The sequence below is a fragment of the Vombatus ursinus genome, unplaced genomic scaffold, assembly GCF_900497805.2.
Source record: "Vombatus ursinus unplaced genomic scaffold, bare-nosed wombat genome assembly UNPS02014808.1, whole genome shotgun sequence".
Classification (NCBI taxonomy): Eukaryota; Metazoa; Chordata; class Mammalia; order Diprotodontia; family Vombatidae; genus Vombatus; species Vombatus ursinus.
In genome coordinates this window covers 2,863,462-2,890,770 of record NW_020954586.1, presented here as the reverse complement: position 1 = coordinate 2,890,770, position 27,309 = coordinate 2,863,462, and the positions used below count along the sequence as shown (strand labels likewise).

The 27,309-nt window shown below is 46.8% G+C and overlaps 1 protein-coding gene across 4 annotated transcripts in view; it reads right to left on the bottom strand.

The window, feature by feature from the left end:
* Positions 1 to 27,309, bottom strand: part of LOC114052548 (G-protein coupled receptor 35-like) — a 46,080-nt gene that overhangs the window by 6,527 nt on the left and 12,244 nt on the right. For 2 of the 4 annotated variants that reach the window (XM_027875191.1, XM_027875193.1), the window contains one exon: positions 115 to 2,276. The exons of 1 other annotated variant lie outside the window; for it this stretch is intronic. In XM_027875191.1, coding sequence (XP_027730992.1) covers positions 1,332 to 2,264 — 933 coding nt within the window. In that variant the 5' untranslated portion in view covers positions 2,265 to 2,276 and the 3' untranslated portion in view covers positions 115 to 1,331. Of the gene's footprint in view, positions 1 to 114; positions 2,277 to 21,961; positions 22,039 to 27,309 lie in introns of those variants that run through there. One more of the 4 variants, XM_027875192.1, reaches the window with a different exon arrangement.

Here is a 27,309-nt window from a genome sequence, read left to right as displayed (position 1 = left end):
AGTGAGGGATGCAGGGTGTGTGTGTGCATATGTGTATGCTTGCATGCATGTATATACAGGTGTGCATTTGGGTGTGTATGTATGAACAGACATATGTGCTGTGTGTGTACATGCGAGTGTGTCCACATGTGTATGGGCAAATAGATTTGTGTGCATGTGTGTGTGGTGTGTGTCTATATGTGCATGTGCATGGGAATGTGTGTACATGTGCTGGGATGTGTTCATGTGTGTGCCATGCATTATATGCACGTACATGTTGTATGTGCGGTACATATTGTGTGCATGTGTGTTCATATGTGTATATGTGTGGCATGTACATATGTATTGTGATTATGTGCGTGCGTGTGTGTGTGTGTGTGTGTTGAGGGACAAAGGGAAGAAAAGTCACAAGGTGGCAAGGCTACTCCTGGTTCAATTCAATTTAATTAGCATTTATTAAATACCTGCTATGTGCCAAGACATTTGAAGGATGTGCTTAGCACTGGGGAAACGTAGACAGAAACAGAATCTCACATTCGCCCTTGCCACCAGGGCATTTACACTTCGGGTGGAGATGGCGGGGAGATAACATGTACAAAAATCCACCCAGTATTTATTAAACACCTACAATGTGCCACGCACAGTGCTAGGCACTGAGGATTCCAAGCCAAAACCACGGCTTTGGTTTTCACCGTTCTCCTGGGACATATACCATGTTCGTAGGCAAGTACAAGTGAGACACCAAATACATCCAAAGTGACTGGAGGAGGGGAACATGAACAAGGAGGGCATCAGGAAAGGCCTGTTGCTGAGCCAGAGATTCCAGAAGGCACAGCCTATGCAAAGGCACGGAGCTGGGAGATGGATAAGAGGCCTAGGACCAGCAACGAGGCCAGTCTGACTGGAATGCATTGTATGTGAAAGAGAGGAATGTGTAGTTTGCCTAGAAAGATGGGCTGGGGCCACGCTGTGAAGGACTCTAAGCCCCAGGCAAAGAGTTTATTTGATCCAAGAGGTGATGGGGAGCCAGTGAAGCTTCTTACTTGTCACGGTCAAGCCTGCATTTTATCCCATCCCCATCTGCCCATTTCACAGATGAGGAAATAGAGGCCCAGGAAAGCCAGATAGTTTGTCCAAGGTCACACGGTAAGCTGATGATAAGACCTTGGACTAGAGCCTGCCTCTCCTGAATCCCAGCACCAGGGCTCTGAGGGTGAGGCGGGGTGCATGCTGGATGGTAAAGCAGGAAACACCGGCAGAGCATGTGGTCCTCTAAGACCAGCCACTCCCTCTCCATCCCACCACAGGGACCATAATTCAAGAAGCTATGGCAGCTCTGACGTCTACATTTGTTAAGCAGCAGATCCCTGTGTTGAGTCTTGGAGCTTGTAGGGCCTGGACAAAGTGAAGATGGTTTTGGCTGATGCCTCCTGGAATTCCTTGGCCACAAAATAGTAGCAGATAGCGTCCAGGCAACAGTTGGCATTGGACAAACGTGAGGTTATAAAAATGACATTCTTCCAGGTGCGTATGCTGGAGCAGGTCGTGGGATTCATGATGAGCCGGACACTCAAGGCCACATGCATGGGCAGGAAGCAGGCCACGAAGACGAGCAGGTTGGTGCTGATGATCCAGATGGCTTTCTGGATGTGTCTGTTCTTGTGGGCATCCGTCTTCTTCTTCCTCACCAGGCTCACGATCACCTGGGTTGAACAGAAGGTCAGGATGCTCAAGGGGATGAAGAAGCTAAGGATGGAGAAGATGGATGTCTTTGACCCTTTGAAATTCTCATTGGAAAAGCAGAAGCCGCCATCTTTGACTTGCCAGGCCATGTGGCTGGCTGTGCAGATGATGACCAAAACCCAGAGAACAGCACAGATGATGGCAGAGCAGCCAGGGGACCGCAGCCTCTTGGCCTGCATCGGGAACCTGATGGCCACATAGCGGTCCACAGCAATCATGGTGATGATGCTGATACTCATGTACCTGTTCACCAGGTAGATGCTCTGGGAGGTCTGGCACAGCACGGTGTCCTCTTGCTTGCTGTGCTTTTGGGAGTAGAGCATGATGGGCAGGGCACAGAGCAGGCAGAAGTCTGCCACAGCCAGGTTGGTCATGTAGATGACCGTCTCTGTCCACTTCTTTCTCATGTGGCAGCAGAACACCCACAAGGCCAAGGCGTTGAACATAATACCCAGAACCAGCAAAATGATGATGTACACTCTCATGGCTATCTCCTGGAGCTGGCTTTTGTCCTCATAGGTACAGTTGCTGGTGTTGTCCATCCCAGGCTGTTTCTGTGGGGAAGAGTCATTCAGTCAACACTCTGTGAAGAAGGGCTCATAGCCTTGTTGCTCAAACTTCTTTGTCCCCGAGACTTTTTTCACCCTCAGTCCAGCCCCTCCTGCCTCCCCCTCCCTCATTCAGGTCATTGGCCACAGAGAAGGGGGAAAATACCTCCGTGACTCACCTGACTCCACTTGAATTGACTTCCATGATTTCGTTTACCTTAATTGACTTTAATCAATCAGTCAAGTGAGTGATTGTTAAGGGACTGCTACGTGCCTGGCACTTTGCTGGGTGCTGGAAGCAAATTGGAGCTATCTTAGAGGGAAAGCAAAAGGGGGAGATTGGGAAGGAAAGTATGGGGAGGAGTCTGGGCAAAGGCATGGAGACGGAGTGTTCTGTTTGAGTAGCATCAAGGGAACTCATTCAGCTGGAGTTTAGTGTGTGAGGGGCAGTTGTGCACAGCTGTCGTGGAAAGGTTGGTAGGAGCCAAATTGCGAAAGGCTTTAAATACCAATCAGAGCAGTTCACTACAGTCTAGACGAGAGTCGACGGGGAGCCCCCGAGTCTTCTTCGGCAGGAGAGCGACCAGTACGTTCAGTAATATCACTTGGACAGGGGAGGGGCGAATCAGGGACCAGTTTGGAGTTGGTTGCAATAGTCCCAATGAGAAGTGATTTAGGGTCATGTGGGGAGGAGAAAAAAAATGGTGAGAAGGTAGACTAAGATATGGGGAGGGGTGGAGAATAAATGAGCACGATGAGTGAAGGATAAAAGCTAATGATAATAATAGCTAACATTTATATAGTGCATACTTTGTACTAGGCACTGTGCTAAGTGCTTTACAAATATTATCTCATTTGATCCTCACAACACCCTAGGAGGTGGATGCTATTTTTATCCCCATTTCACAGATGAGGAAACTGAGGCAAACAGAGGTGGCGTGACTTGCTCAGGATCACACACCTAGTAAATGTCTGAGACTAGATTTGAAGTCATGTCTTCCTGACCCCAGGCCAGCACCACCTAGCTGTCTCCCAGGTCACAAACCTGGGTGACTCGAATAGTGGTGGTGCCTTTGATAGATATAAGGAACATAAGGAAAGGGTGAATATAGGGGGAACAATAACTTGTTCAGTTTTCAACATGCTGAGTTTGAGATATCTACAGGACATCCAGGGAGAGATGTCTGGCAGGAACAGGGGATGGGAACCTGGGAATCTAGACCTGGCAGTCATAGGCACAGAGATGATCGACCACCTATGGGAGCCAATGAGACCATTAAAATAGTACAGAAAGAAGAGGAGGGTCCAGGACAGAGCCCTGGGTGAGCTCTACAGAGGAAGCAGAACATGGATAATGAACTTGCAAAAGAGACTGAGAAGGAATGGTCAGATAGGTAGGAGGAGAGCCAGGATGAGACAGTACCTTAAAAACCTGAGAAGAAAGAGTCCAGAAGGAGAGGGTGATTCCCAGTATCAAATGCCACAGAGAGGTCAAGAGGATGAGCATTTACAAAAAGGCCATTAGACTTGGCAATGATGGGATCATTGGTGACCAGAGAATAGAGGGCTCAGAAGACAGGTAGCAAGTGCTATGTGAAAAGGGGGAGTACAGACAGCCTTTTCTAGGAGTGTGGCTGGGAGAGAGGAGAAATAAAGGATAGGGGATGCCAGGGTCTAGAGAAAGCTATTCCAGAATGCTTAAGAGTCCCCAGAGGTAAAACCAACATGGCGGAGAAAAGGCAATGACTCACCTGAGCTCTCCTCAAAACTCGCCTGAAAACCTTTAAGTCATGCCATAAAATAATTCCTAGAATGGCAGAACCCACAAAAGGATGAGGTGAAATAATTTTCCAGCCAAAAACAACTTCAAATGTCATCATGAAAAGTCTGTTGCACCCAGGTTAGAGTGGAGCACAGTCCAGTGCAGGCCATACCAGCACAGACCACACCCAGCAAGCCAGGAGCAGGCCTTGAGAGTTATTGAATCAGCAGCGGCAGTAGATGCTTCTGGAGCTCAGCCCACAGACAGTAAGGGGGTGAAACAACTGTCAGAGGGAGATTACAGGGGTCTCTTTGCTAGCGCTGAGGCAGGACTCTGTTGCGCTGATCAAGGCCGCACTCCTGCGAGGCGGTCCCAGGGTCAGGAAGAGCACTAGCACACAAGAGCTCACAGCCACAGTGGAGCGGGGCACTCTCCTCACAGTTCCAGGAAAGAAAAGAGTGCTTGTAGTCACTCATTGACCAGAGCACAGGCCAGGAGAGGGGTACACACCTCTCCTTAGATCACACCACCTTGGAAGAACTGAAAACTTGCCGGTCCCTAGAAGTATCTCGGAAAACTGCTGCATAAAACCCTTGAAGCTTGGGACAGTGCACCACCATCCTGGAAGCAGTCTCACTTTAACAAAATTAAAAGTCATGAAATAGGCTGGAAAATAAGCAAACAACAGAAAATCATTCTGACTATAGAAAGTTACTATGGTGACAGGAAGATCAAAACATACACTCAGAAGAAGATAACCAAGTTAAAGCTCCTATATCCAAAGACTCCAAGAAAAATATGAATTGGCTTCAGACCATGGAAGAGCTCAAAAAGGAGTTTGAAAATCAAGTAAGAGGTAGAAGGATCAAAACCCACTACCTGGATGAACAGGTAAAGTCCATCAAACAACTGGGTGATCATGTAACCAACTTGTGCAAAATGGGGGTCTCCGATTTTGGCATAGCAGAATATCTTTTTGACAAGCACACTCTTAGATACAATGACAATGAGAGCTAAGCCACACCTGGCTTCCCCCACACCTGAGGAGTGTGGGTGTAATTCCTATTGTCTTTCCGTGCATGCCTATTTTGGTTATCTGACCTTTTCATTATCTGTACCAACAAACTATCACCATTTACATCCCAATAAAGTGACTTGATACTGATGAAGAAAAAAATGAGAGAGGTAGAAGAAAATTGGGAAGAGAAATAAGAATGATGCAAGAAAATCAGGAAAAAAGAGTCAACAGCTTGGTTAAAAAAAAAAAAGACACAAAAAATAGCGAAGAAAATAACACCTTAAAACTAGACTAGGCCAGGAGCAGCTAGATGGTGCAATACATAGAGCACTGGCCCTGGAGTCAGGAGGACCTGAGTTCAATTCCAGCCTCAGACACTTACTAGCTGTGTGACCCTGGGCAAGTCACTTAACCCTGATTGCCTTGCCTCCCCCCCCCCAAAAAAAACCAGACTAGGCCAAATGGTAAAAGAGGTACAAAAACCCAATGAGGAGAAGAATGCCTTAAAAAGCAGAATTGGTCAAATGGGAAAAGCACAAAAATTCACTAAAGAAAAAACTCCTTAAAATGTCGAATTGGCCAAATGGAAAAGTAGGTACAAAAGCTCACTGAAGAAAATAATTCCTGGGGCAGCTAGGTGGTGCAGTAGATAGAGCACCAACACTCAAGTCAGGAGGACCTGAGTTCAAATCCAGCCTCAAACACTTGATACTTACTAGCTGTGTGACCCTGGGCAAGTCACTTAACCCCATTGCCTAGCCCCCCGCCCTACAAAAAAAGAAGAAAAAAAAAGAAAATAATTCCTTAAAATTAGAATTGAGCAAGCAGAAGCAAAATGACTTTATGAGAAATCAAGAAACAATAAAACAAAACCAAAAGAATGAAAAAAATAGGAGACAATGTGAAATGTCTCACTGGAAAAACAATTGACTGGAAAATAGATCCAGGAGAGATAATTTAAAAATTATTGGACTACCTGAAAGTCATGATCAAAAAAAGAGCCTAGACATCATCTTTCAAGAAAGTATCAAGGAAAACTGCCCTGATATACTAGAACCAGAAGGTAAAATAGAAACCGAAAAAATTTACCAATCACCAATTTTGGGAAAGAAATCCCAAAATGAAAATTTCCAGGAATATTAGAGCCAAATTCCAGAGCTCCCAGGTCAAGGAGAAAATATTGCAAGCAGGCAGAAAGAAACAATTCAAGTATCGTGGAGCCACAGTCAGGATAACACAAGATTTAGCAGCTTCTACGTTAAAGGATCAGAGGGCTTAGAATATGATATTCCAGAGGGCAAAGGAGCTAGGATTATAACCAAGAATCACCTACCCAGCAAAACTGAACATAATCCTTTAGGGGAAAAATAGACATTCAATGAAATTGAGGATTGTCAAGTATTCTTGATGAAAAGACTAAAGCTGAATAGAAAATCTGACTTTCAAATCTGAGACTCAAAAGAAGCACAAAAAGGTAAACAGGAAAGGGAAATCGTAAGGGATTTAATATGGTTAAACTGTTTACATTCCTACATGAGAAGATACTTGTAATTCATAAAAAATTTCTCATTATTACAGCAGTTAGAAAAAGTATATATAAACAGAGGACATTGAAGGATTTTTTTTAAAGCCAGAAAGAATCCTAGACAAGTAGATAGTTATCTGTTGAATTTGAGTTACAAGTTTGAATGCTGAGTTTAAATGTCCAGTTTCTTATAGACTCGAAAGGAAAGGAGGCAGGGCATTAGAGAGATTTGCTGGTCAACATACCATCCTCTTTTTTCTGTTCTACTTTATATATAAAAATGCTCATTTTACTTAATGTTTGTTAAATTCAGAATAAAAAAATTAAAGAGATTGATGGTGTAAGGATATGAACAAAGTTCTCAAAAGAGTGGCAAACTATGAACAGCCATATGAAAGAATCCTCCAAATCACTGGTAAGAGAAATGAAAATCAAAACAATCCTGAGGCCTCAACTCCAACCCAGAAAACAGGAAAATGTGACAGGAATTTGGAATTATGCAAATAAAGTCATCAAAACTTGACCCAGAGATTCAATCCGTTGCTAAGCATATATGTGTGTGTGTCTATATACATGTACGCACGTATCAATGAGGTCATCGACAAAAGGAAAGGTTCCGTATACACCAGAATCTTTACAGCAGTACTCTTTGTGGTAACAAAGAACTGGAAACAAAGTTGCTGCCCATCAACTGGGCAATGGCTAAGCAAATTGAATGTAATGGAATATTACTGTGCTTGGGCAAGCTAGGTGGCGCCATAGTGCATAGAGCACTGGGCCTGAAGTCAGGAAGATTCATTTTCCTAAGTTCAAGTCCTGCCTCTTTCTTACCCTTATTTAATCAGCTGCCTGGGCAAGTCACTTAACCCTGTTTGCCTCAGTTTTCTCATCTGCCAAATGATCTGGAGAAGGAAAAGGCAAACCACTCCACTATCTTTGCTGGAAAATCTCTAAAGGGGTCACGAAGAGCTGGACATGACTGAAAAAAGACTCACTAACAACAGAGAAATGCCCAGTATGATGAAAGATCCACAGAAACCGACACCAAGTGAAGTGAGTAGAGCTGAGAAAACAATCAACACAAAACAAGACAGTGAGGACGACGATGGAAATGGAACAACCACAGAACAACGAAAGATGGATGTTGTTTGATTACAGCACAGCTCTAATCCCCTCCCCCGAAGAAAGATCTGACAAAACACCTCCCCCACCCTTGGCAGAGGTGGGGGTGGGGCCACAGGGGCGAAATACTGCATGCTTTGTCAGATTTTTAATGCATTAATTATTAATAATGATCATCATTAATAATCAATTATTAATTTTATGTCTTGGTTACTTGAGTATTAATGTGTTGATCTTTTTTTCCTTTTTTAATAATTTGATCTAAGGAATGGCTTTCAGTGAGGGGAAAAGGAGAGGGGTACAGGCGGAATTTTGGTGATAAAACTTTATTTCAAAAAGAGCAGACAGGCTATGAGAAGCCGAGCATGGCAGCGGTCAGCCTGGTTGGGGGGGTGTCCCCTACTTGTGTCCAGCAGGGCTGGCGTGGGAGCAGAGCACGACTTCCGAGGCCGTATTCTCTGTCTGCTCTGCGCTGGGCATCATGGAGAGACAAAGATGATGTGATCCCCTGTTCTCAAGGAGAGTTCCATGCTAGTGAGGAAGACAAGATGCACCAGACCAATCAGGTACAATTCCAAACCATGAGGAGCCCCTTCCTTTTCCTGGTCCTTTCCACTTTTCATGCCTGTTTTCCCTTTGGATGGGAAGTGAAGCTGAAATGAGCCCTGGATATGCAAGAGACAGGAATGTGAATCCTGGCTCTCCCACTTGCTTCCTGTGGGTTTATGGATATTAGAATAGCAAATATTATGGCCCCAAAGCCTAGGAGGAATTGTGTTCAAATCTTACTTCTGACACACCTTGGCTGTGTGACCTTGGGTAAATCACTTCATTTCTAAAACTAGAAGTTGCAGAGAAGGTGCCAACCTGCTTTGGTGAAGGGAGTTTCCCATACCAGTGAAATCACAGGGCAGGTCCCTCTCCCCGTTCTTAGCATTTATGGAGCCACAAAACACTTGACAGGGATTCCATTTGATTCTCCCAATGACCCCGTGAAGTAGCTGTTATTACGATTCCCACATTACACATGAAGAAACTAAGGGAGGGAAGGAGATTTCTCCGGGTAACTCAGAAAGCAAGTGAGGCCTTAAACTTGGCTCTTTCTGACTTCCAGTACAGCAGCACTATATCCACCTAAATGCCTAGAGGCAGAGGCTTTCTTTTTCTCTTCTCTTCTTTGTATATCATCTCCATTTCACAGACAAACAAACTGAAGTTCAAGGGAATGGTTTCCAGGATGAAAGAACGGGGTACTTTCTAGTCCTGAGACTTCCTCCCTCCCCCAGCTAGGATGCTTGGGCCATTAAAACCCAGAAAGGAGAAAGTATCCAGGAAGAAATGGTAGTCAACAGACCACCGTGATTTTTAAATTTGGCAGAGAGGTTGAGAAAGATTACAGCTGCCTTGTAGGAGGGCCCAGAGAGGGTCGAGCCTTTTAACTACAGAGCCAAAGTGTTCTTCTAATGCACCCACTGGGTCCTTCTCCAGAAAGTTCCCTATAGTGAGCTAACCGTCCCCCTGCTTCTCCCCTTGCCCCCATCCCCCAGCATCCCAATTTGGTAGGTCCCAGGAAGAAAATTCAGGTCTACTGATACTGCTCGGGACCCTTTCCACTCCCATACTTCCAGGTGGGACAGGGATCCCAGAGTCATGGATCTGAAGCTGAAAGGGACCTCCAAGGCCTTCTGGTCCAAACCAATATCCCTGAGACACTCCACCATAGCCCTCCTGCCAAACTGGTATTGAACCACTAATGACTACTCCTGGAGTTCAGCCATTTAGCCAGCTTCTAATCCCTTCACCATCCATTTCTAGTCCATATTATATTACGTAGTAAAATTGTGTTAATTTGGCAGATGAGGAAATTAAGTCCCAGTTAAGCGCCCTGGCCAAAGGCACACAGACAGTGCCGAGCAAGGCTGAGATTTGGCCTCTGAATTCTTTGGCTTTGGATGCAGGGTTCGACCTTATCACACGTCACTGAGTCAGTTTCCAGAAAATTTTGTGCACCAAGCTAAGTGGCCCTTCCCCCCTCCCAGCTCAGGCCAGAGAAGAGAGGGGGAGAAAATGATGAAGGTAAGAGGGGAGGATGGTCCTCCCTGATGCTCATGAGTGTCCAGTACTTTCTCTGGTGGGAAGTGAGATCAGAGCATTTTGGGGTCCCCAGAAAGGACAAAAGACCTTCTAAATAGAGGATGCATGTGAGTAGGAACCCCATGTCTATGAGGACTTGTCAGGACTCTGTGCACGGTAGGCTGCTTCTTCACCTCTCCTTCCTAATCTGAAGGTTCCAGAAGCCAGGAGATCCCTCCAGCATGGCCTGGGACGTGAATTCTCTTTAGGATTCTCATCTGGGATCGTTGCTCTTATGCTGGAAGGGACCTTAGGGTCACCTAGTCCAAACTCCTGTCTTTACAGAGGAAGAAACTGAGACTCAGGGGGCTAAGTGACTTGCCTAGGGTGACATGGTCATTAAGTGTCAGAGAAAGGATTTGAACCCAGGTCACCTGAAAACTAGCCCTGTCTATGCTCTTTCCACATTTGCTATTGTGACTTTGACACTTTCTCCTCCCCATCCCAGGGAAATGGCCTTTAAAGGATAATATAGTAGTGAGAAGAAGAATGGCGTCTCTGACCCATATTGGCTGTGTGACCCTAGGCAAGTCACATAACTTCTCAGAACCCCAGGCAGATCTCCAAGACTAGAACTTGGAGAAGACTTGCCCATTAGCAGAGAGGGTTTTCGCACAGGGCTCAGGCCAGAAAAAGTAGACCCCCTTGAGACCTTTTCCTTACCCTGAGCCCCTGGACTCAGTGCCCGCTTCCTCTAATCTGATCCCCTACATTTCCATTCCAGATCTCTGAAATTCTCACAAAGAAACTTCCTGCCTTTCCTCTCCAGATTCCTCCCATCTTGAGGAGGAGCCCCGCCTTTTTAGCAAGCTGTCCTCTTCCCTGGTGAGAGCTGGGAGACCACTCAGCTGGTGGCTTGGTTACCTGCGGGTCTGTGCGGGTAGTACCGACGGGTCTGGCCCCTGAGCTGTTGCTCAAGGAAAAGGACTTTGGGCACGAGGGTCTCACCTGTGGCTGGGCCCCTGATGTCCCTCCTAGTCTGGCCGAGGGGATCCGCTCCCTAGTCTCTGAACTCCTCCTTCAGCTTCAGACTGGACACTTTCCAGCACTCACAGCTGTTCCTGCTGTGCTCTCTGCCTTCTCCCTGGCCTTCCTTCCCTCTTCTCCAGCTCCTCATCCACCCCTCCACCCCAGTCTTCACCACTCCCCTTCCCTGGGGGCACCTTCAGTAAGGCTGGAACACACTCAGCTTTCCTGAATTGCTCAATTTGACTCATTTCATTTCTCCAGCTACTTGTCATCAATTTCTTATTGAATTCCTATTCCGATTCTTAATTGGCCATACAGGAAACACTTAAAATCAACTCATCCAAAACAGAGCCCGTGCTCTTTCCCTGAAATCCAAGCCCTCTTAACTCCCCTCTCACTGCTGTCCTCCCATTACGCAGATTCACCATCTGTATCATCGTCCATTCCTCTTTGCTCCCTCTTCCCATAGATCCAATCTGTGGCCGAATCTCACCTCTACCCACACAACCTCTCTGACATATCCCCCATCCTCTCCACTCACAAAGCCATCCCCCGTCCAGATCATCATCACTTCTTGCCTGGACGACATCGGTAGCCTCCCGACTAGCCTCCCTGCCTCATCTCTCATCCTTCCCCACAGGTGTCAAAGTGACTTTCCCAAGGCACAGATTTGACAAAGTCATCCCTTCTTCCTTCAGTAAATTCCTGTGGCTCCTTATCACTGCTGGGACTCGACGTAAATGCCTCTTCTTACCTATTCCCACTTCCCCAGTCTCTGCTTGAGACTCTCTCAGGTACAGCCACACAAGCAGACCTCTCTAGTCCCATCTGCCTTTGCACCGGCTGTCACTCCTGCTTGGAATGCTCCCCATCCTATCCCTTTCCTCTCGGATTTCCTGATTTTCCTGGTTTTCCTCAAGACTCCTCTTCCTGCTTCTTCCCTGACAAAGTTACTTTGTATCGATTTTACACCTATCGCGTGTCTGCCTAATTATGGGTGTATTGTCTTCCCGTCACAATCTAAGCTCCCTGAGGGCAGGAACTGTCTCACTTTTATCTTTGTATCCCCAGTGTGTAGCATGGGGTCAGGTACACAGTAAGTACTCAATAAATGTATGTTGATTGATTGACTGAAAATTCTCAGGCCTGATCTCCTCAGCTATCCAGAGGATTGAGGTAGGGAAGACAGCAAGCTTTCCAGGGCTGTGCAGCTCAGTCAGGTAGTCAGTGAACAAGCATTGATTAAGCAACCACCATGTGGAAAGATTGTTCTATTTCAGTGGGAGGACTTGGGTTCAAACCCCAGCTCAGTCGCTTCCTACCCATGCCACCTTGGGCAAGTTCATCCATTAGTAGCGGGTATGATATAGTTAAAGATCTAACAAGGGGCCAGATGGGGATGGGGAGCCCCAAGTCCAGATCTTGTCTTCTCTGAAGGGCCCCGGGGCTCAACTTTCTCAGGGTGCCTTCTGTCTGAGGAGAGAAAGGCATTGGGGAAGATTTCAACTGTTCTTCTAGGTCAGGAGAACTGAATTCTAAGTTTGGTTCCAGGACTGACTTGGAAGGGGATCTCAGCCAGATCCCTCTGTGCCCCATGTTCACTCCACGAACTGAATGGAGGCCCAGGGATGTCCAGAAGGCTGCTAGAGCCTCGGAAAGACCACAAAGACAGACGCAGCAGCTGGAATCCTCTTGTCTCCAACAGGCTCGGTGCTGGCATTTGGTAAAAAGGACAGGAACTATGCTTGCACTCCTCTTGAAGCCCAAGCCTGTGACTCATTTCATTCATATCAGAGCCTCCCCTGACACTTTCTAGGTGGCGCCAACATCTGGATGGTTGGCTGAATCTTTCCAACTTCCATCAGGCTGCTCAGGGACACAAGGTCCAGGGACCCCTGAGCAGCTTCGGTTCAGGGCATCTCTCTTCCCTCACCAGGTGGGCATGGAGAGATACAAATTCCCTCTCTGCATACACTGAGGTTACTGCCGTGCCATTAAAACTAAAGACCAAAAATCCAAAGGAAGAGGAGGGAAAACAAACAGGCTTTCTGTCTACATGGGACCAATTAGCTGCCATTAGTGGTGAGACTGAGCTCCTTAATTCCATAAAATCAGTTACATTGCTTCCCTTTGGGAACCATTAGGAAAATGAGAGATTAAGTCCTGCCCCGTGATGGAAACCTTAAATCACTCTGAATTCCCCCTTCCTGTGGGGTTTCTGTTGTTGACATCCCAAGCTCTGGGAGCACTAGGAACTCTATGCACAACTAATCTTTTCTCCTCTTAGCCTGGATTGGACTGAAGACACGGGCTTTCTCCTTTGATCCCTGACCTCTTCCACCAGCTGCATTTCAATTCTCTGCCCTGGGTCTGAGAGTTAGGAGCCAGCCTAGAACCTTCACTAATGATTTCAGGACACCCTCAGTAACCAGCCTAGTGTTCTAGGTAACCAGCCTGTAATGCTCAGCTTCCCTTGACAACTAGAAAACTGAGAAGGCAGACTCCTGGGTCCTGCCCACTCCTGACAATTGACACGAAATCTCTCATTCAACAGAATCTTTTGTGAACCATCAAATGTTTTAGTTTGGAGGAATCTAGGAGGTGATCTCCTCCAGCCTCCCAGCCAAGCCCTAAAACTCCCTTGTCTCCATCTGATTATTTTGCCAGAATCATAGGATTTTTCATCCACCATAAGTAGTTAGTAAATTCTTACTCTGTGGTAAGCCCTGTGACAGGAAACGGTTGGGGAAGGGAGAAGACGGCATCCTAAGTCCTCTCCTTTTTTTAATTTTTATTTTCAGTTCCAAATTTTCTCTCTCCCTCTACCCTTCTCCCACCCGTAGAGAAGGCAAGTAATATGATACCTATCATACGTATGAAGTCATGCAAAACATTTCCACATTAGCCACGTTGCGGGGGGGAAAGCAAGAAAAATAAAGGAAAAATGCCTCGGTCTGCATTCTGAGTTTATTTGTTGTCTCTCTGGAGGTGGAGAGCATTTTTCATTATGGGTCCTTTGGAATTTTTGTGAATCATTGTATTGATCAGAGTAGCTAGCTCTTTCACATCTGGAGGTTATTACCATATCGCCATCACTGGGTACAAAGTTCTCCTGGCTCTACTCACTTCACTTTACGTCACCTCATGTTAAGTCTTCCCAGATTATTTTGAACCCACCCCCTCATCATTTCTTATAGCACAATAGTATTCCATCCCAATCACAACTTGTGCAGCCATTACCTGATTGATAAGCATCCCCTCAGTTTCCAATTCTTTGCTGCCACAAAAAAGAGCCACAGAGCCCTCTTTAGTAGAAAGTTGGTCTAACAATGCCCACGGCCCTCAGCTCAGGCCTGGGCCCAAAGTATGGTAGTGGTGGTTTGTTAGAGGGTTGGAAGGTAAACTTTTATTCCTGAGACTCTCCCCAGACCAACAGACAGATGTCCTGGATGGATAGGAGCCTTTCCCCGCAGACTGTGTGAGGGAGTAGGCTGCATTCTGTGATTCTGGGCACCAGGTTAGGTGGAGGGTGTCTACTCCACTTGGAGACAGCTCCCAATGTCAAGAAGATTCTCCTGACACTCAGCCTACAGCTACCCCTCCCCACCTTATGCCCACTGCTCCTGGTTCTCCCTTCAGTGGAACCTTGCCAGCCTTTCTCTACTAATTCTAAAACAAAGTCTGGCTTCCCTCTCTCAAATCAACCCAGGAAGGAATCCTCCCTTAATATAATTAGGTGATAGTCTTTCAAGGGCAAGTAAGAGTAGTGACCTCCCTCCCCATATCCTGAAGGGAAGAGAACTGTGATCCACCTAAGAAAAGGAAAAGGTCTCTTGAGAAAGGAGGGGAGGGGAGACCTTGGTCAGAGAGGTATTGAGTGGTTTTAGGAAAATGATTCTTCAGGGTTGAGTCCCAGAGATTAAGAGGCTATTATTCCATTTGATGAAGCAAAATATCAAGTCTGAGCTGTTCAACTGTTTCATTGTGACATGAAATTTTCTTTGCTCAAGATGCCTCAAAATGGTCTCGTATTAGAAAGACATGTCCAAGGGAAACAAGGAGACCACCAGCTTAGACATTTCTTTCTCAAGTGAACAATGTTTAGATTTGGAATAATGATTAATTAAATAAAAATTGTTTCTGGCAGGCTTGTGCCCTCAACAAAGGATTCAGTATGAATACTTTTTTTCCTTGACACTGTGACAACTTTAAGTTTGAATTGGCTATATTTCAGGCAACGAACTGTGATTCTAAGCAGGTAGTTCAGAGGATCATAAGATTAAGAGCTGAAAGAGTGTTAGAAAGAGCTGTAACTAGGCCAGGCCAACAGGGCTTTGTCCCAAGGTGCCGAAATTTAGACGGTACTTGCACTCAGCCATAGAAACAACTGAATATAGCATTTAGTTACCAAGAAAAATGAAAGCACTCTCTCTCCATCTCCCTCCTGTGACTGGAGAGCTCACTGGGTCCCAGGGTACAGGTATTTCCTGTTCTTCCTCCCCACTTCCTCCACTGCAAAAACTGATTTTATTTTTAGACAGTTGTTGAAAGTGTTCTTTTTGTTATATGTCCCTGTCATGTTTTTGTGAAGCTTGTTCTGAGCTCAAAAAACCCATACAGCATGGCATAAAGCAGTGAGTCAGGGAAGTCTGGGTGCAAATCTTACCCCAGCCTTTTATTAGTTGTAAATTCATTGTTTCCTAATCTGGGGGTGGGTGGGCAGTTGGACCCAGTGGCCTCCAAGGTCCCATCCAGTCTCAAATCATGCTCCTATGACAGGCACAACCTGAAAGACCGTCCTCTCCTTTTTATGGATGAAGAAGCTAAAGTTAAAAAATCATTGAACTTGCCTAATGGAATTTTATTGAGCATCAGGACCTACCCAACCGAACCTGGGCATGCACGGTGAGGCAGGGCTATCCAGAGAGAGAAGTAGCCGACCATCAACGACCCCATTCTTCTCCTGGGTTTCTCACTCACTGGGGACTGAAAAGGCTCTGAAAAGGGGGTGTGCAACACTCAAAGTTAAAGCAGGAGTCTGCTTCAGCCCAGGACATGTTGGCATTCCAGGCCCTGCCCTCAGTGCCCCGGGGAGGGGGTCAACGCTGGGGGGACGGAGGGGATGGGGGGGACTTTCTTCCCACTCTCTCCTCCATTCTCCCCAGTTCCTTCTTGCACTTCCTTGCAGGGGATGAAAAACTGGTTTCTGATCTGAGATAATCTTGTGCGGCAGGGCTGGGTTCAGTTCCCAGAAGGGACGGCCATCAGTGGCCACAGCCTGCAGACTTCAGAGGTCCTGATGTTCGTGCAGATGGGACCCCTCCCCCTAATCGCCTGACAGTGCCTGCCATTCCATCCACGCAATTCAGCCCTGAAAAATTAATCCCTTTCATCAGTCAGGCCTCTCCCCGACTAGTCAGTCCCAAGGGGGCGTGTCTCCTCCTCCTTCCCTCTGCAGCCTCATCAAGGTCTGGCCACAAAGTTTGTCTGATGGGGGAGGGGGCCAGGAGTGGGCAGGACCTCCCCAAAGGCACTGGTGAGCCCCAGGATTGTATTTTATCTGCGAAGGCCCTCAGGGGCCATCTGGTCCTACCGACTCACTTTACAGATGAGGAAACTGAGGCCCACGGAGGGTAACTGGCTTGCGTGTCCCCTTCTGTGCTCCGCATTCACACATTCAGGAGCCACGTTCAGAACTTCCTGGCCTCCTGCCTGACCCATTGGCCCCCGGGGCCTCGAGTCTCCCTCAATCTATCCTGAGACAGCTGCCCAAGCACAGGTGTGACCTTGTCACTCACCGGCTCACGGCCCCTGACTGCCACCAGGATCAAACACAGGCTCCTCTGTTTGACACTTAAGAGTCCTTTGTTACCGGGCTTTAACCCGTCTTTCCAGCCCCATCAGACATACAGCCACTCTACAACGCAGCCAGACTAGCCACTTGGTGTTCCACACACATGACAATCCATCTCTAGCCTCCACACCTTTGCCTTGGCTGTCCTTTCTGCCTGGAATGCTCCCCTTCTTCACCTCCTATGCCTCCTCTGCCCTGGAATTATCTATGAACAAAGGCTCAGATTTAGATCTGGAAGGGAGTTCAGAGTCCATGGACTCATTCTACAGATGGAGAGACTCAAGAACAGAGGTTCAGCCACTTGGCCAGGGTCGCACAGCTGGGCAGTAAGGATCTGAGGTGAACTTTGAACCCAGGTCTTCCCGACTCCAAAGCCAGCTTTCTATCCCCATTCCTTGTTCCTTTTTGGCCTTGAGCCCGGTCTGGAAGGAAAGGGGGCTTCCTCCTCTGTAAAGCAAAGGGATGGTACTTGGCTTCTGAGGCTCCTCCTGCCGTAGTCCTGTGAGCTCTCTCAGCCTCAGTTTCCCCCTCCGTAAAATGTGGAGGTTAGACTCGATGTCTAGACCCTGAAGTCACCCTCAGCTCTCAGTCTGGGCTCCTGTGGTCCTAAGTGCTCTGGAGGTCATCAGCGACCACTGTCATAGCTGGTGGAGGGCAGGGGGCGTGGCAGAGGGCCAGCAGCCGGGGCTGCTAGAAGGACAATCCCCCAGCTTAGACTGAAGACGTTTCTCCGTGGAAGGAGAGCTAGGAAGGTCATCTTCCTGGCTGTTTTCACTCCCACCCCCTTGGGAGCCCCGAGAGCCTGGCAGGTCGCTGTCCTGGCTGCCTTCATGCGGGAGTCCCTATTCTGCACCAGGGAAGTCACGAGAGGCTAATTCGTTTTCCGGGTCATTTCCTGCATTAGAAATTCCCACAGCAGCCTCTGTTTGCAGGTTAATTTGCACAAAAGCCTGGACTTCTGGAAATATTCAGCAACATCCAGAGATGAAAGCTGGAGAGGAAAGAGCCAGGAATGGGTCAATGGTCAATCTGGGGTCAGACCACCTGAGTCTGAGCCCTGGCTCTGCTATGCCTGGTGGCGTGGCCTTGGCTAAGTCACTCACCTCTCTGGGCCTCAGTAGCCTCATCTGTAAAATGGGGGGTCGGATTATAGGTGAACACTGGCAAATGAGAGGCTGTGGACCGTGGCTCTGAGGGCACTCAGCACTGGTGCAGCCTTGGGCCACAGGTCACTAAGTGATTTTCTGTCACTCAAGGACTAGCCAGGCCCCACCCTGCTTAGCTTCTGAGATAACACAGAGCTTATTCAGGCTGTGAATCAACTCTATGGCTCTTCCTCACACTCAGCAGATTGTGAAAGACTACAAGAAAGGAAAATGACAAACATTGTCAGGGAAGAGATTGGAAGCTTCACAACTAGCAGAGGAAGTGTGGCCAGGAAAGCACAGACCTAGAGTGGTAAAGGGTCTGAGAGGTCATCCTGCCAGCTACAGGCAAGGAAACAGGCCCAGGGACATCATGTGACCTGCCCAGACACAGCAAGCTAGCAAGCAGGGGAGGGGGATTTGAACCCAGGCCTCTGGCTCTAAGCTCAGTGGATGCCAGATGGCCTATTCTACGTATTTTAATAACCAGCATTTTAATCCAAGAGTACTTCCACAAGTAAAATCATTGTTGTATCTAAATGTGACGGCTTGGACTGGATCCTGGTCACACACTCCCCATTATGACCTACGTATCTCATGAGTTGGACACAAATGAACAACTTTGGTTTAGGGCAGCTAGGTGGTGCGGTAGATAATAGTGCACCTGGCCTGGAGTCAGTAAGACCTGAGTTCAAATCCTACCTCAGACACTTACTAGCTGTGTGACCCTGGGCAAGTCACTTAACCATGTCTGCCTCAGTTTCCTCATCTGTAAAATGAGCAGGAGAAGAAAATGGCAAACCAGTGCAGTATCTCTGCCAAGAAAAGCCCAAATGGGAAGAGTCGAACAGGGCTGAACAACAAATGAATAAGAAGTAAAAACAACTCTGAGGTTTTACCTCACACCCAGCTCATTGCCAGAGATGAGAGTATTTCTTAGAAGAGGGAGTGTGGAAAGCCAGGCACGCTCCTGTACTGAGGGTGGAGCTTTGAATTAATCCACTCCTTCTGCAAAACAATTTGGAATAATGCTAAGACAGAGATGAAACCATCCACCCCCTTTGACGCAGAGACCCCACTGCTAGTACAGACCCCGAGGGAGCTGGGGCGGAGAAAGAAGGTCCGTGTAGACATCCACATATCCATGGCAGCGCTTTTGTGGTAGCAAAAAACTGGGAACCAAGAAGATGCCCCTGGATGAGAGACAGGACAAACCAATTGTGGCGAATGGATGTGATGGGATCGTCGGGGCTGGAAGAGATGAGGCGTGTGAGAGATACAGAGCAGTTTGGGAAGGGAGAACCAGATACGCACAAAGATTACAGCAAATGTAGATGCGAAGTCCAACCTACAACAATCCACCACACCCTGAAGTTGTTGTTCGGGCTAGCAAGCCTGCGCCTGAAGGCGAGATCTCGGGAGTGAGGGGGACGTTTTCCTTCGCCATCCAACTCGGCCTATGTGTTCCTTTGTTCTAGCTTTTTTATTCTTTGTTACACGCCCCAGGTCTCTCCAGGAAGGGGACGAGAAAGGGACACAGCTGGACGTGGAGGTGATGGAAAACAAAAGATCAGCACCTTTACTCAATGAAGCAAAACCCCTGGGACTCTTTGCGCTTCCAGGGGCCTCGAGGATAGCTTCTGTAGCAGATCATGGCTGAGTTTAGACTTACTGCTCTCATGGTTCAATTGTTTCCTCCCCCTCCCCTCTGCGGTCCACTCTTCTACAGCAAAAACGTGCTCAGTTGGGGCAGCTAGGTGGCGCAGTGGATAGAGCACCGGCCCTGAAATCATGAAGGACTTGAGTTCAAATCTAGCCTCAGACCAAACACTTGACACTGACTAGCTGTGTGACCCTGGGCAAGTCATTTAACCCCAATTACCTAAAACAAAACTCTCCCCCCAAAAAACGTGCTCAGTCTGCAATAAAAACCCATTTATCTTTCTCTAGAAACAAGATCCATGATTACAACATAGATAATCAAAAGAAAAAAAAAGATTGAAAGAGAACAAGAGACTCCAAAAAGGGGAGCGACCATGAGGCAGGAGAGGAGGAGAGTGGACACATTCACCAGGGCCCAGGAGTGCCAGCAGAGCTAAAACAAAGCTGTGGAACATGGTTTCCTGCGGAGCTGTCCAGGCAGATCACTCCCTAAGTGGGACAGCCACTCCCAAAACTCTAGGTTGTGTTCAGCTCAAGGCAGTAGAACCTTTTATTTGTTTGTTTTTGCTTTTTGGTGAAGTAATGGGGTTAAGTGACTTGCCCAGGGTCACACAGCTAGTAAGTGCCAGTGTCTGAGGCCGGATTTGAACTCAGGTCCTCCTGACTCCAGGGCCAGTGCTCTATCCACTGTGCCACCTAGTTGCCCTAGCGGCACCTTTTATTTGCAGTCGGCTTGCCACTGGTTCTTATTTGCTGTTCAACACTTTGACCCCATATGTTTCCTATATGTGCCCCTCACTTTGTCTTCTAAATTTACACTCACTTTTGCCAACCAAGGACTCTATGCTCGTTGTGGGAGAATTCACAAGTCACAGACTGCCTTGTAACTCTTGTTCTTGCCATGCTCTTTAAGTAAATGCCTTTTCTAAAAGCTAATGAAGCTACTGGCTGAATGTTAGGGGGAAGCACCCCGATGGGAGCTCATAAGCCAGAGTGTTGGGAGGACAGTCACCCACAAGGGACCCAAGGACCCAATGACTCTGGGGACCAGATCCACTAGAACAAGTAGGAGTTGGAGGAAGAAGCCCAGAAGGGATGCTACAGATCTACATATACATTAGAGGTATCATTGATGGAAATATGAGGAGGGAATAGGCAAGTGTAGGAAACCATTTTCCACAGCTAAACACACCTTCCCAGTCACACAATGATTGTGCACGGCAGAGAGTTCAAGATTCCACAGTGCTTCATGCTTGCTGGGTATTTAAAAAAGAGTGGGGATTAACTTAGTAGAGCAAAATCCCAATTAAAATGCTTTCTTCTGACAGTTGTCTTCCCTGAGACTACTAAGTTCATATAAGGGTCCTTGAAAGCTGAAGGGTTCATAGATTTAGAGTCTGAAGGGACCACAAAGGGCATCTAAGCCCCACTCCTCATTATATGAGGGAAGAAATTGAGGGCCCAAGAGTCCAGTGACTTACCCAGGACCACAATGATTGCTTAAGTGGCAAAGCCAGAATGTACACCGAGGTCCTCTAACTCAGCGTCCAGAGGCAGCCACAGAGATAACTTTAACAGCTTCTCTGATCATTGACCTCGAGGGAAGCATTAAAAGAGAGAAGCCTGGTCTTCACTGGTATTCATCACTGTATTCATCACTGTCACAAAGCATATCCTACTTAGAGTCCAAGAGGAAGAGGGACGCCCCCATAGACAGTGAGGTCCTTCCTCCTAAAACTCCCTTTTTTGATATTGTGCTTGACTGCATTAAGTCCCAAGAGGCTACAGGGTTTCCTCCATTAAATCCCTGACAACTCAAATCAGGCTAACAATTCATACAGGAAAAACTAAATGGATGACCCAACTAATCAAACCACAAGCACTTATCAGGTATCTACTATGTGCTTAAAAAAAGAAAACCCCTGGAATTTTTTCAAGGCTGTTAAAAACCTTTGAGACATATATGTATGTATGTATGTGTATATATTTACACACACATCTTTGTATATACGTTACATATAATATATATACATATATACATACACACACACCCTTTGTCACTTTTGAGATGAAGAAAGCCCACTGGGCAGTCTAGGGCACATGGTTGGAAAAGCAGCCCGCTGACAGTTCATGAGAATCTTTATCTTGGATAAACATCCCATTTGGGTAACATTGTGCAGAGCACTGAGCGGGCAGACTAGAGTAGGCCAGATTCTGTTTTGAAGAGGTAACCTATGAGTATACTCAGGATCACAGAGCTAGACCATATTTTAGAGTCCATGGGGTCTGGTTCCCTCATTTCACAATTGAGGAAACTGAGTCACAGAAAATTTTGGTTACTTGTGCAGGAATATCAAGCTGGAGTGAGCTCTGAATCCGGGTCTTCCTGACCCCAAATCCAGCACCCTAACCACAAGACCACATGGTCTTTCCTTACTGAAGTGTCTGCATTTGTTGAAGTTTAAGTTAATAATAAAAAAGAACATTTGAAACAAACATACCAAATTCACATGGATCCCAAGCTGCTAACAGATGCCCAAATCCATCCTTTCCTTAAGTGTTCTGTGGCTGTGAATCATGTCCCCAACTCCCTCCAATAAAAACGGGGCACACGCCCCAAAGGCCAGTGAAGAGATACCTAAGAGTAAACCCAAACATGAAGGCTTCTGTTGAGTTCTAACAATTAAGAATCAACGTCATCACAGTGGCCTGGGTCTGGTCTTTTTAATCTCGGAACTCGCTTGAATCTGGAACCAGCTCAAGATAGGGTGTGTACTCAGGTCTCCAAAAGGGTCGGAGCTAGTGATCAGTTCGAAGGCTGTTGTTCTCCACACTGCAGTCATCATGCATGCTCACTGATTTTCTGCACCTGCTCATTTCACTCTGTATCTGTTCACAGAGATCTCCCCCAATTTCCTCTGACACTATCTATTTGATCATTTCTTGCGGCAAAACAATATACCATGATATCACGTAGTCAAATTCACAAGCATTTAGTAAATGCATGCTATGTGCCAGTCACTGTGCTAAGCATGAATTTGTTTAATCATTCCCTAATAGGATAGGCTCTTAGTTTCCAATTTTGGTTAATCTGAAAAGAGCTGCTATAAATATTTTGTGCATAATATTAATAGTAAATAACTAACATGTTAGCACCTTGTTCGTTCATTTTCAGTTGTGTCTGACTCTCTGTGACCCCATTTGGGGTTTTCTTGGCACAGACACTAGAGTGGTTTGCCATTCCCTTCTCCAGCTCATGTACAGAAAAGGAAACTGAGGCAAACAGGGTGAAGTGACTTGCCCAGGGTCACATAGCTACAAAGTGTCTGAGACTGGATTTGAACTCAAGAAGAGAAGTCTTCCTGACTCCAGGCCTGGCACTCTACCCACTGCATCACCTAGCTGCCCTACATAGCACCTACTATGTACCAAACACCTCACTAAGCACTTTATAAATATGAGCTCATTTGATCTTCACAACAACTCTGGGAGTAGGTGCTATAATTATCTTCATTTAACAGATGGGGAAACTGAGACATCAAAAGTGAAGTGACTTGCCCAGGGTCACACAGCTAGTAAGTTTTTGAGGCTGGATTTGAACTCGGGTCTTCCTGACCACAGGGTCAGTGCTTTATCCCTTGTACCACGTGGGTCCTTTCCATCTTTCCTTGCTCTCTTTGGGATATAGGACTAGTAGTAATGGTATAGCTGGCTCAGAGCATGTGCGACTGAGTAACCTGATGGGCACAGTTCCATACTGCTTTCCAGAAACCTGGCCCAATTCCCAGGTCTCTGTGTTTTCCTGCAGCCCCTCCCATCTTTGTTTGCTTCCATTTTTGTCCTCTGGGCGTCAGGTGGAACCTCAGAGCCGCTTTAATTTCCATTTGTCTCACTGATAGTGATCTGGAGCATTTTTTCACCTGGTTGTTGATAACTTGGATTTCTTCCTTTGAAATCTGTCCCTTCCGTCCCTCACCCATCGGTGGGCAATAGGCTCTTTCTTTTATATATTTGAGTCAGTTCCTGAGGTATCTTGAAATGATCTTTATCAGAGAAACACTGCCAAGGTTTTTGTCCCCATTTACTTATTTCCCTTCTAGGTCGTTTGTGGAACCTTTTTCATTTTAAGTGTTCATTTTATCTTGTGTGATTTTCAGTCATTTGTTTCATGAACTCTCCCCTATCTACAGATGTAAAATGGAATGTCTTCCTTGTTTGTCTCCTTTGCTTATGACGTGACCGGTTATATCTAGGTCACCTATCCATTTAGACCTTATCATACTAGAGAGTGAGATATTGGCCTAACCCTAATGTCTGCCAGACTGCTGCCCACTTTTCCCAACAGTTTTTGTGAAACACTGAGTTCTTCCCCCTCTACTTAGCTCTTAAAACCTTTCACAACCTGACCCTACTCTATTGTTCCAGCCTCATTTTTTGGTTCCAGACAAACTGGCTTTCCCTGTTTCTCACACAAGACTTTTCATTTCCCTCCTCCTTGCCTTTCCAGCATCTGTCCCCACTGCCTGAGATGCCTTCCCTCCTTATCTCCACTTCAGAGAGTCTTTCTCTTTCTTTAAGCTGGGTCAGCTATGTGGTACAACAGATAGTGGCCAAGCCTGGAGTCAGGAAGACTCCTCTTCCTGAGTTCAAATCCAGCCTCAGACACTTACTAGCTGTGTGATCCTGGGCAAGTCACTTAACCCTGTTTGCCTCAGTTTCCTTTTCTGTACAATGAGCTGGAGAAGGAAAGGGCAAACCATTCTAGCATCCCTGCCAAGAAAACCCCAAAAGGGGTCACGGAGAGTCAGACATGACTAAATAATAGCAAGATGGAGCTCACGTACTTCTTTCTTTGTGAAGACTTTCCTGATGATGCCCCCCCCAAACATTAGAACTCATTCTCTAAAACAGTCTTGTATTTGACTCTTTTGCATTGATTGCATTTATTTATATTATTTATATGTATGGTTATATTTATTGTGTATATACTAATGCATGGATCAGTAAAGACATAATATAAAGATATATCTCTTTCTATCTATAGATACAGGTTTAATTAGAGCTCTATCTATTGATAGACATAGATGTAATATCTCTCCAGATATATCTCCAGACATAATATATCTATAGATATAGATGATATAGAAACAGATATTGTTATAAATAGAGATGTAGATAGGGATGTGTCCTGGTTGTCACCCACATTGGAATATAAGGCCCTTGCAAAGTTTTGGTTTGATGTCCCCAGTGCCTAGCACAGTGTCTGGCAGTAGAAGGTGCTTCATAAGTGCTTGTTGAAGGGCAGCTGGGTGGCACAGTGGATAGAGCACCGGTCCTGAAGTCAGGAGAACCTGAATTCAAATCCGGCCTCAGACCAAACGCTTGATACTTACTAGCTGTGTGACCCTGGGCAAGTCACTTAACCCCAATTGCCTTAAAAAAAAAGTGCTTGTTGATAAACTGATTGACTTCAGTGGCCATCTAGTGCAATCCATACACAAGGAGTCTCTCTTGGCTAAGCACTGCGAATGGATGATGAGCAGGGTCCAGAACTTATTACCGGAAAGGAATAGTCTTTGGTTAACCGCAGCCAGAGAGTCCCTTATCTTATCAAGGACAAATCAGGAGAGGAGGTGGCCCTGTGGTTGCCCAACCACTAGACAAAAAAAGCATGGAAGTCTTCCTCTTCCTAGAAGCCAGACCTTACCCCAAGATCCACCCTCACTGTTTAATTTAGAAAGTGAGCCATAAGCAGCTCAGCCGGCACTTCTGGCTTCTTCTGTGAGAATTTCCTCATTCTGATTTCATGGTTACTGTCAAAAGTGGCCTGCAAAAGACCTGGGTCAGAGGGCTTTCTGATGGGAGAGGAAAGCTCAGAAGGTCAGAGGGGTCTCTAAGCAGAACGTGCAGAACAAATTGTGTCTAGAACCTTAGCTCGATTGCACGGCCTAGACTGGTTTTTTCCTACAGTTTAGTGCAGAATATTGACCAACTGTGACTTGTGCCCAAGGAAGGAGGAGAAGGGATCGCTCCTAAAATGTATGATGGGACCCAGAAGTGGAACGGACATGCAGCCAGAGAGGGGAACAACAGCCCCTGGGCGTTCCTGGGTGCCCCCAGACCTGGTGTTTGGATCAGGATCTTTGAAGGAGGATTTCTGAGAAGTCGGAGGCCAGATCCTTTCACCTGAACACTTCATCTCACACTGTTCCTGGGTCTGCCCTCTGGGGCCAAGGTGAACAAAGCCAGTCCCTCCTCCAAATACTTGAAGCCAGCCCCCATGGACCTCTGGAGGCTCCTCAAGCCAGGCTAAACATCCCCCGTTGCCTTAATCGCTCCTCATCTATGTATCTGTGGAGACACAGCCCCACCATCATCACCACTGACCAGACCGACTGGTGTGATGCTGGCCCGCTGGCCGGAGTACTGCCCCGTGGGACACACAGGAGACAGGATGAAGAAGGCCAGAAATACCAGAGCCATCACACCTCTCACCTCCCCTCACACCCTGTGGGAGATGGCCACCCAGACTCCCCTGCCCAAGAGCCCCTCCACTCCAGCCCCCAGGCTTGGCTCCACCCGTCACGCCAACAGCAACCCTTAACAAGGTGTTGCCGTTGTTCAATTGTTTCAGTCGTGACTGACTCCTCGTGACCATCGTGGGGTTTCCTTGGCAGAGATGCTGGAGCAGTTTGCCATTTCCTTCTCCAGATCATTTTATAGATAAGGAAGCTGAGGCAAGTGGGGTTAAGTGACTTGCTCAGGGTCACACAGCTACTAAATGTCTGAGGTAACCTTCGAACCCAGGTCTTCCTGACTCCAGGCCCAGTGCTCTATCCGCTGCACCACCCAGCTGCCCTTGACCTGACAACTGTTTCTGCACATGCTTCTGAAGACCCAGGAAAGATAGGTCTCAACACCAGAGTCCTTGGCGCCACCAAATGGCTCAATTTCAGAAATGGATATGGCTTAATTAATTGAAATGATACGAAGGCAGATAGGTTTGTGCACCAGCCTTCTCTCTCCCTGATACATTCCAGCCAAGGATTGGATTTCTTGCCATCTACACCCTTGAATTTCTCCATCTGTCCTTCCATTGGCCCAGAAGGATCTCAGGCACTTTCCATCGGCCCTGCACCTAAGCCTCCTAACTGTGTTGTCTCCCCAATCAGATTGAGAGCTCTTTGAGAGCCAGACCTGTCTCTGCTTTTCTATTTGTGTCCACACAGCCCTTAGCACACAGTAGGCACTTCATTTATATGCATGGATTTGTGGCCCTTCACCATCCTCCTGAGAGAGCTCAGGAGCTTCTCTTGGCCACATTCCAAGCCAGGATTCTGTCATGAGGGGGCGGTTAGAAAGAACGTCTCCTGTGACGCAGAGGGTGGAACCTCTTGACGTTCAGGAGCATCCCAGCTCCCCTGCCCCCATAAGCCCTTTTGCTTTCCTCAGCATCCCCCCCTACATCTGTTTACACACACACACACACACACACACACACACACACACAGAGAACAGAGCCTTCTACCTCATAAATCATGTCCAGACACGGAAGTTGTCCAAGTAACACCCCAGAGGGATGGGCTTAGTCTCCCTAGTGCCTCACACTTTGCCAGGCACATAGTAGGTGCTTAGTTCAATTGAAGCATGACTCTGCTCTGTGCTGAGCATCCTCCTCTCTGCCAATGGTTTCTTTCTCAGCCTTGTTTGTGTTTCCTCATTTCTCTCCAGTTCCCTGTGGGTGAGGATCCCCCAAAGCTCAGCCTTAGCCTTTTTTTCTTGTCTTTCTATATACTTTCCCTTGGTAACCTCTGTTAGAAGGAAACCTCCTTGAGTAGGACTATTATTC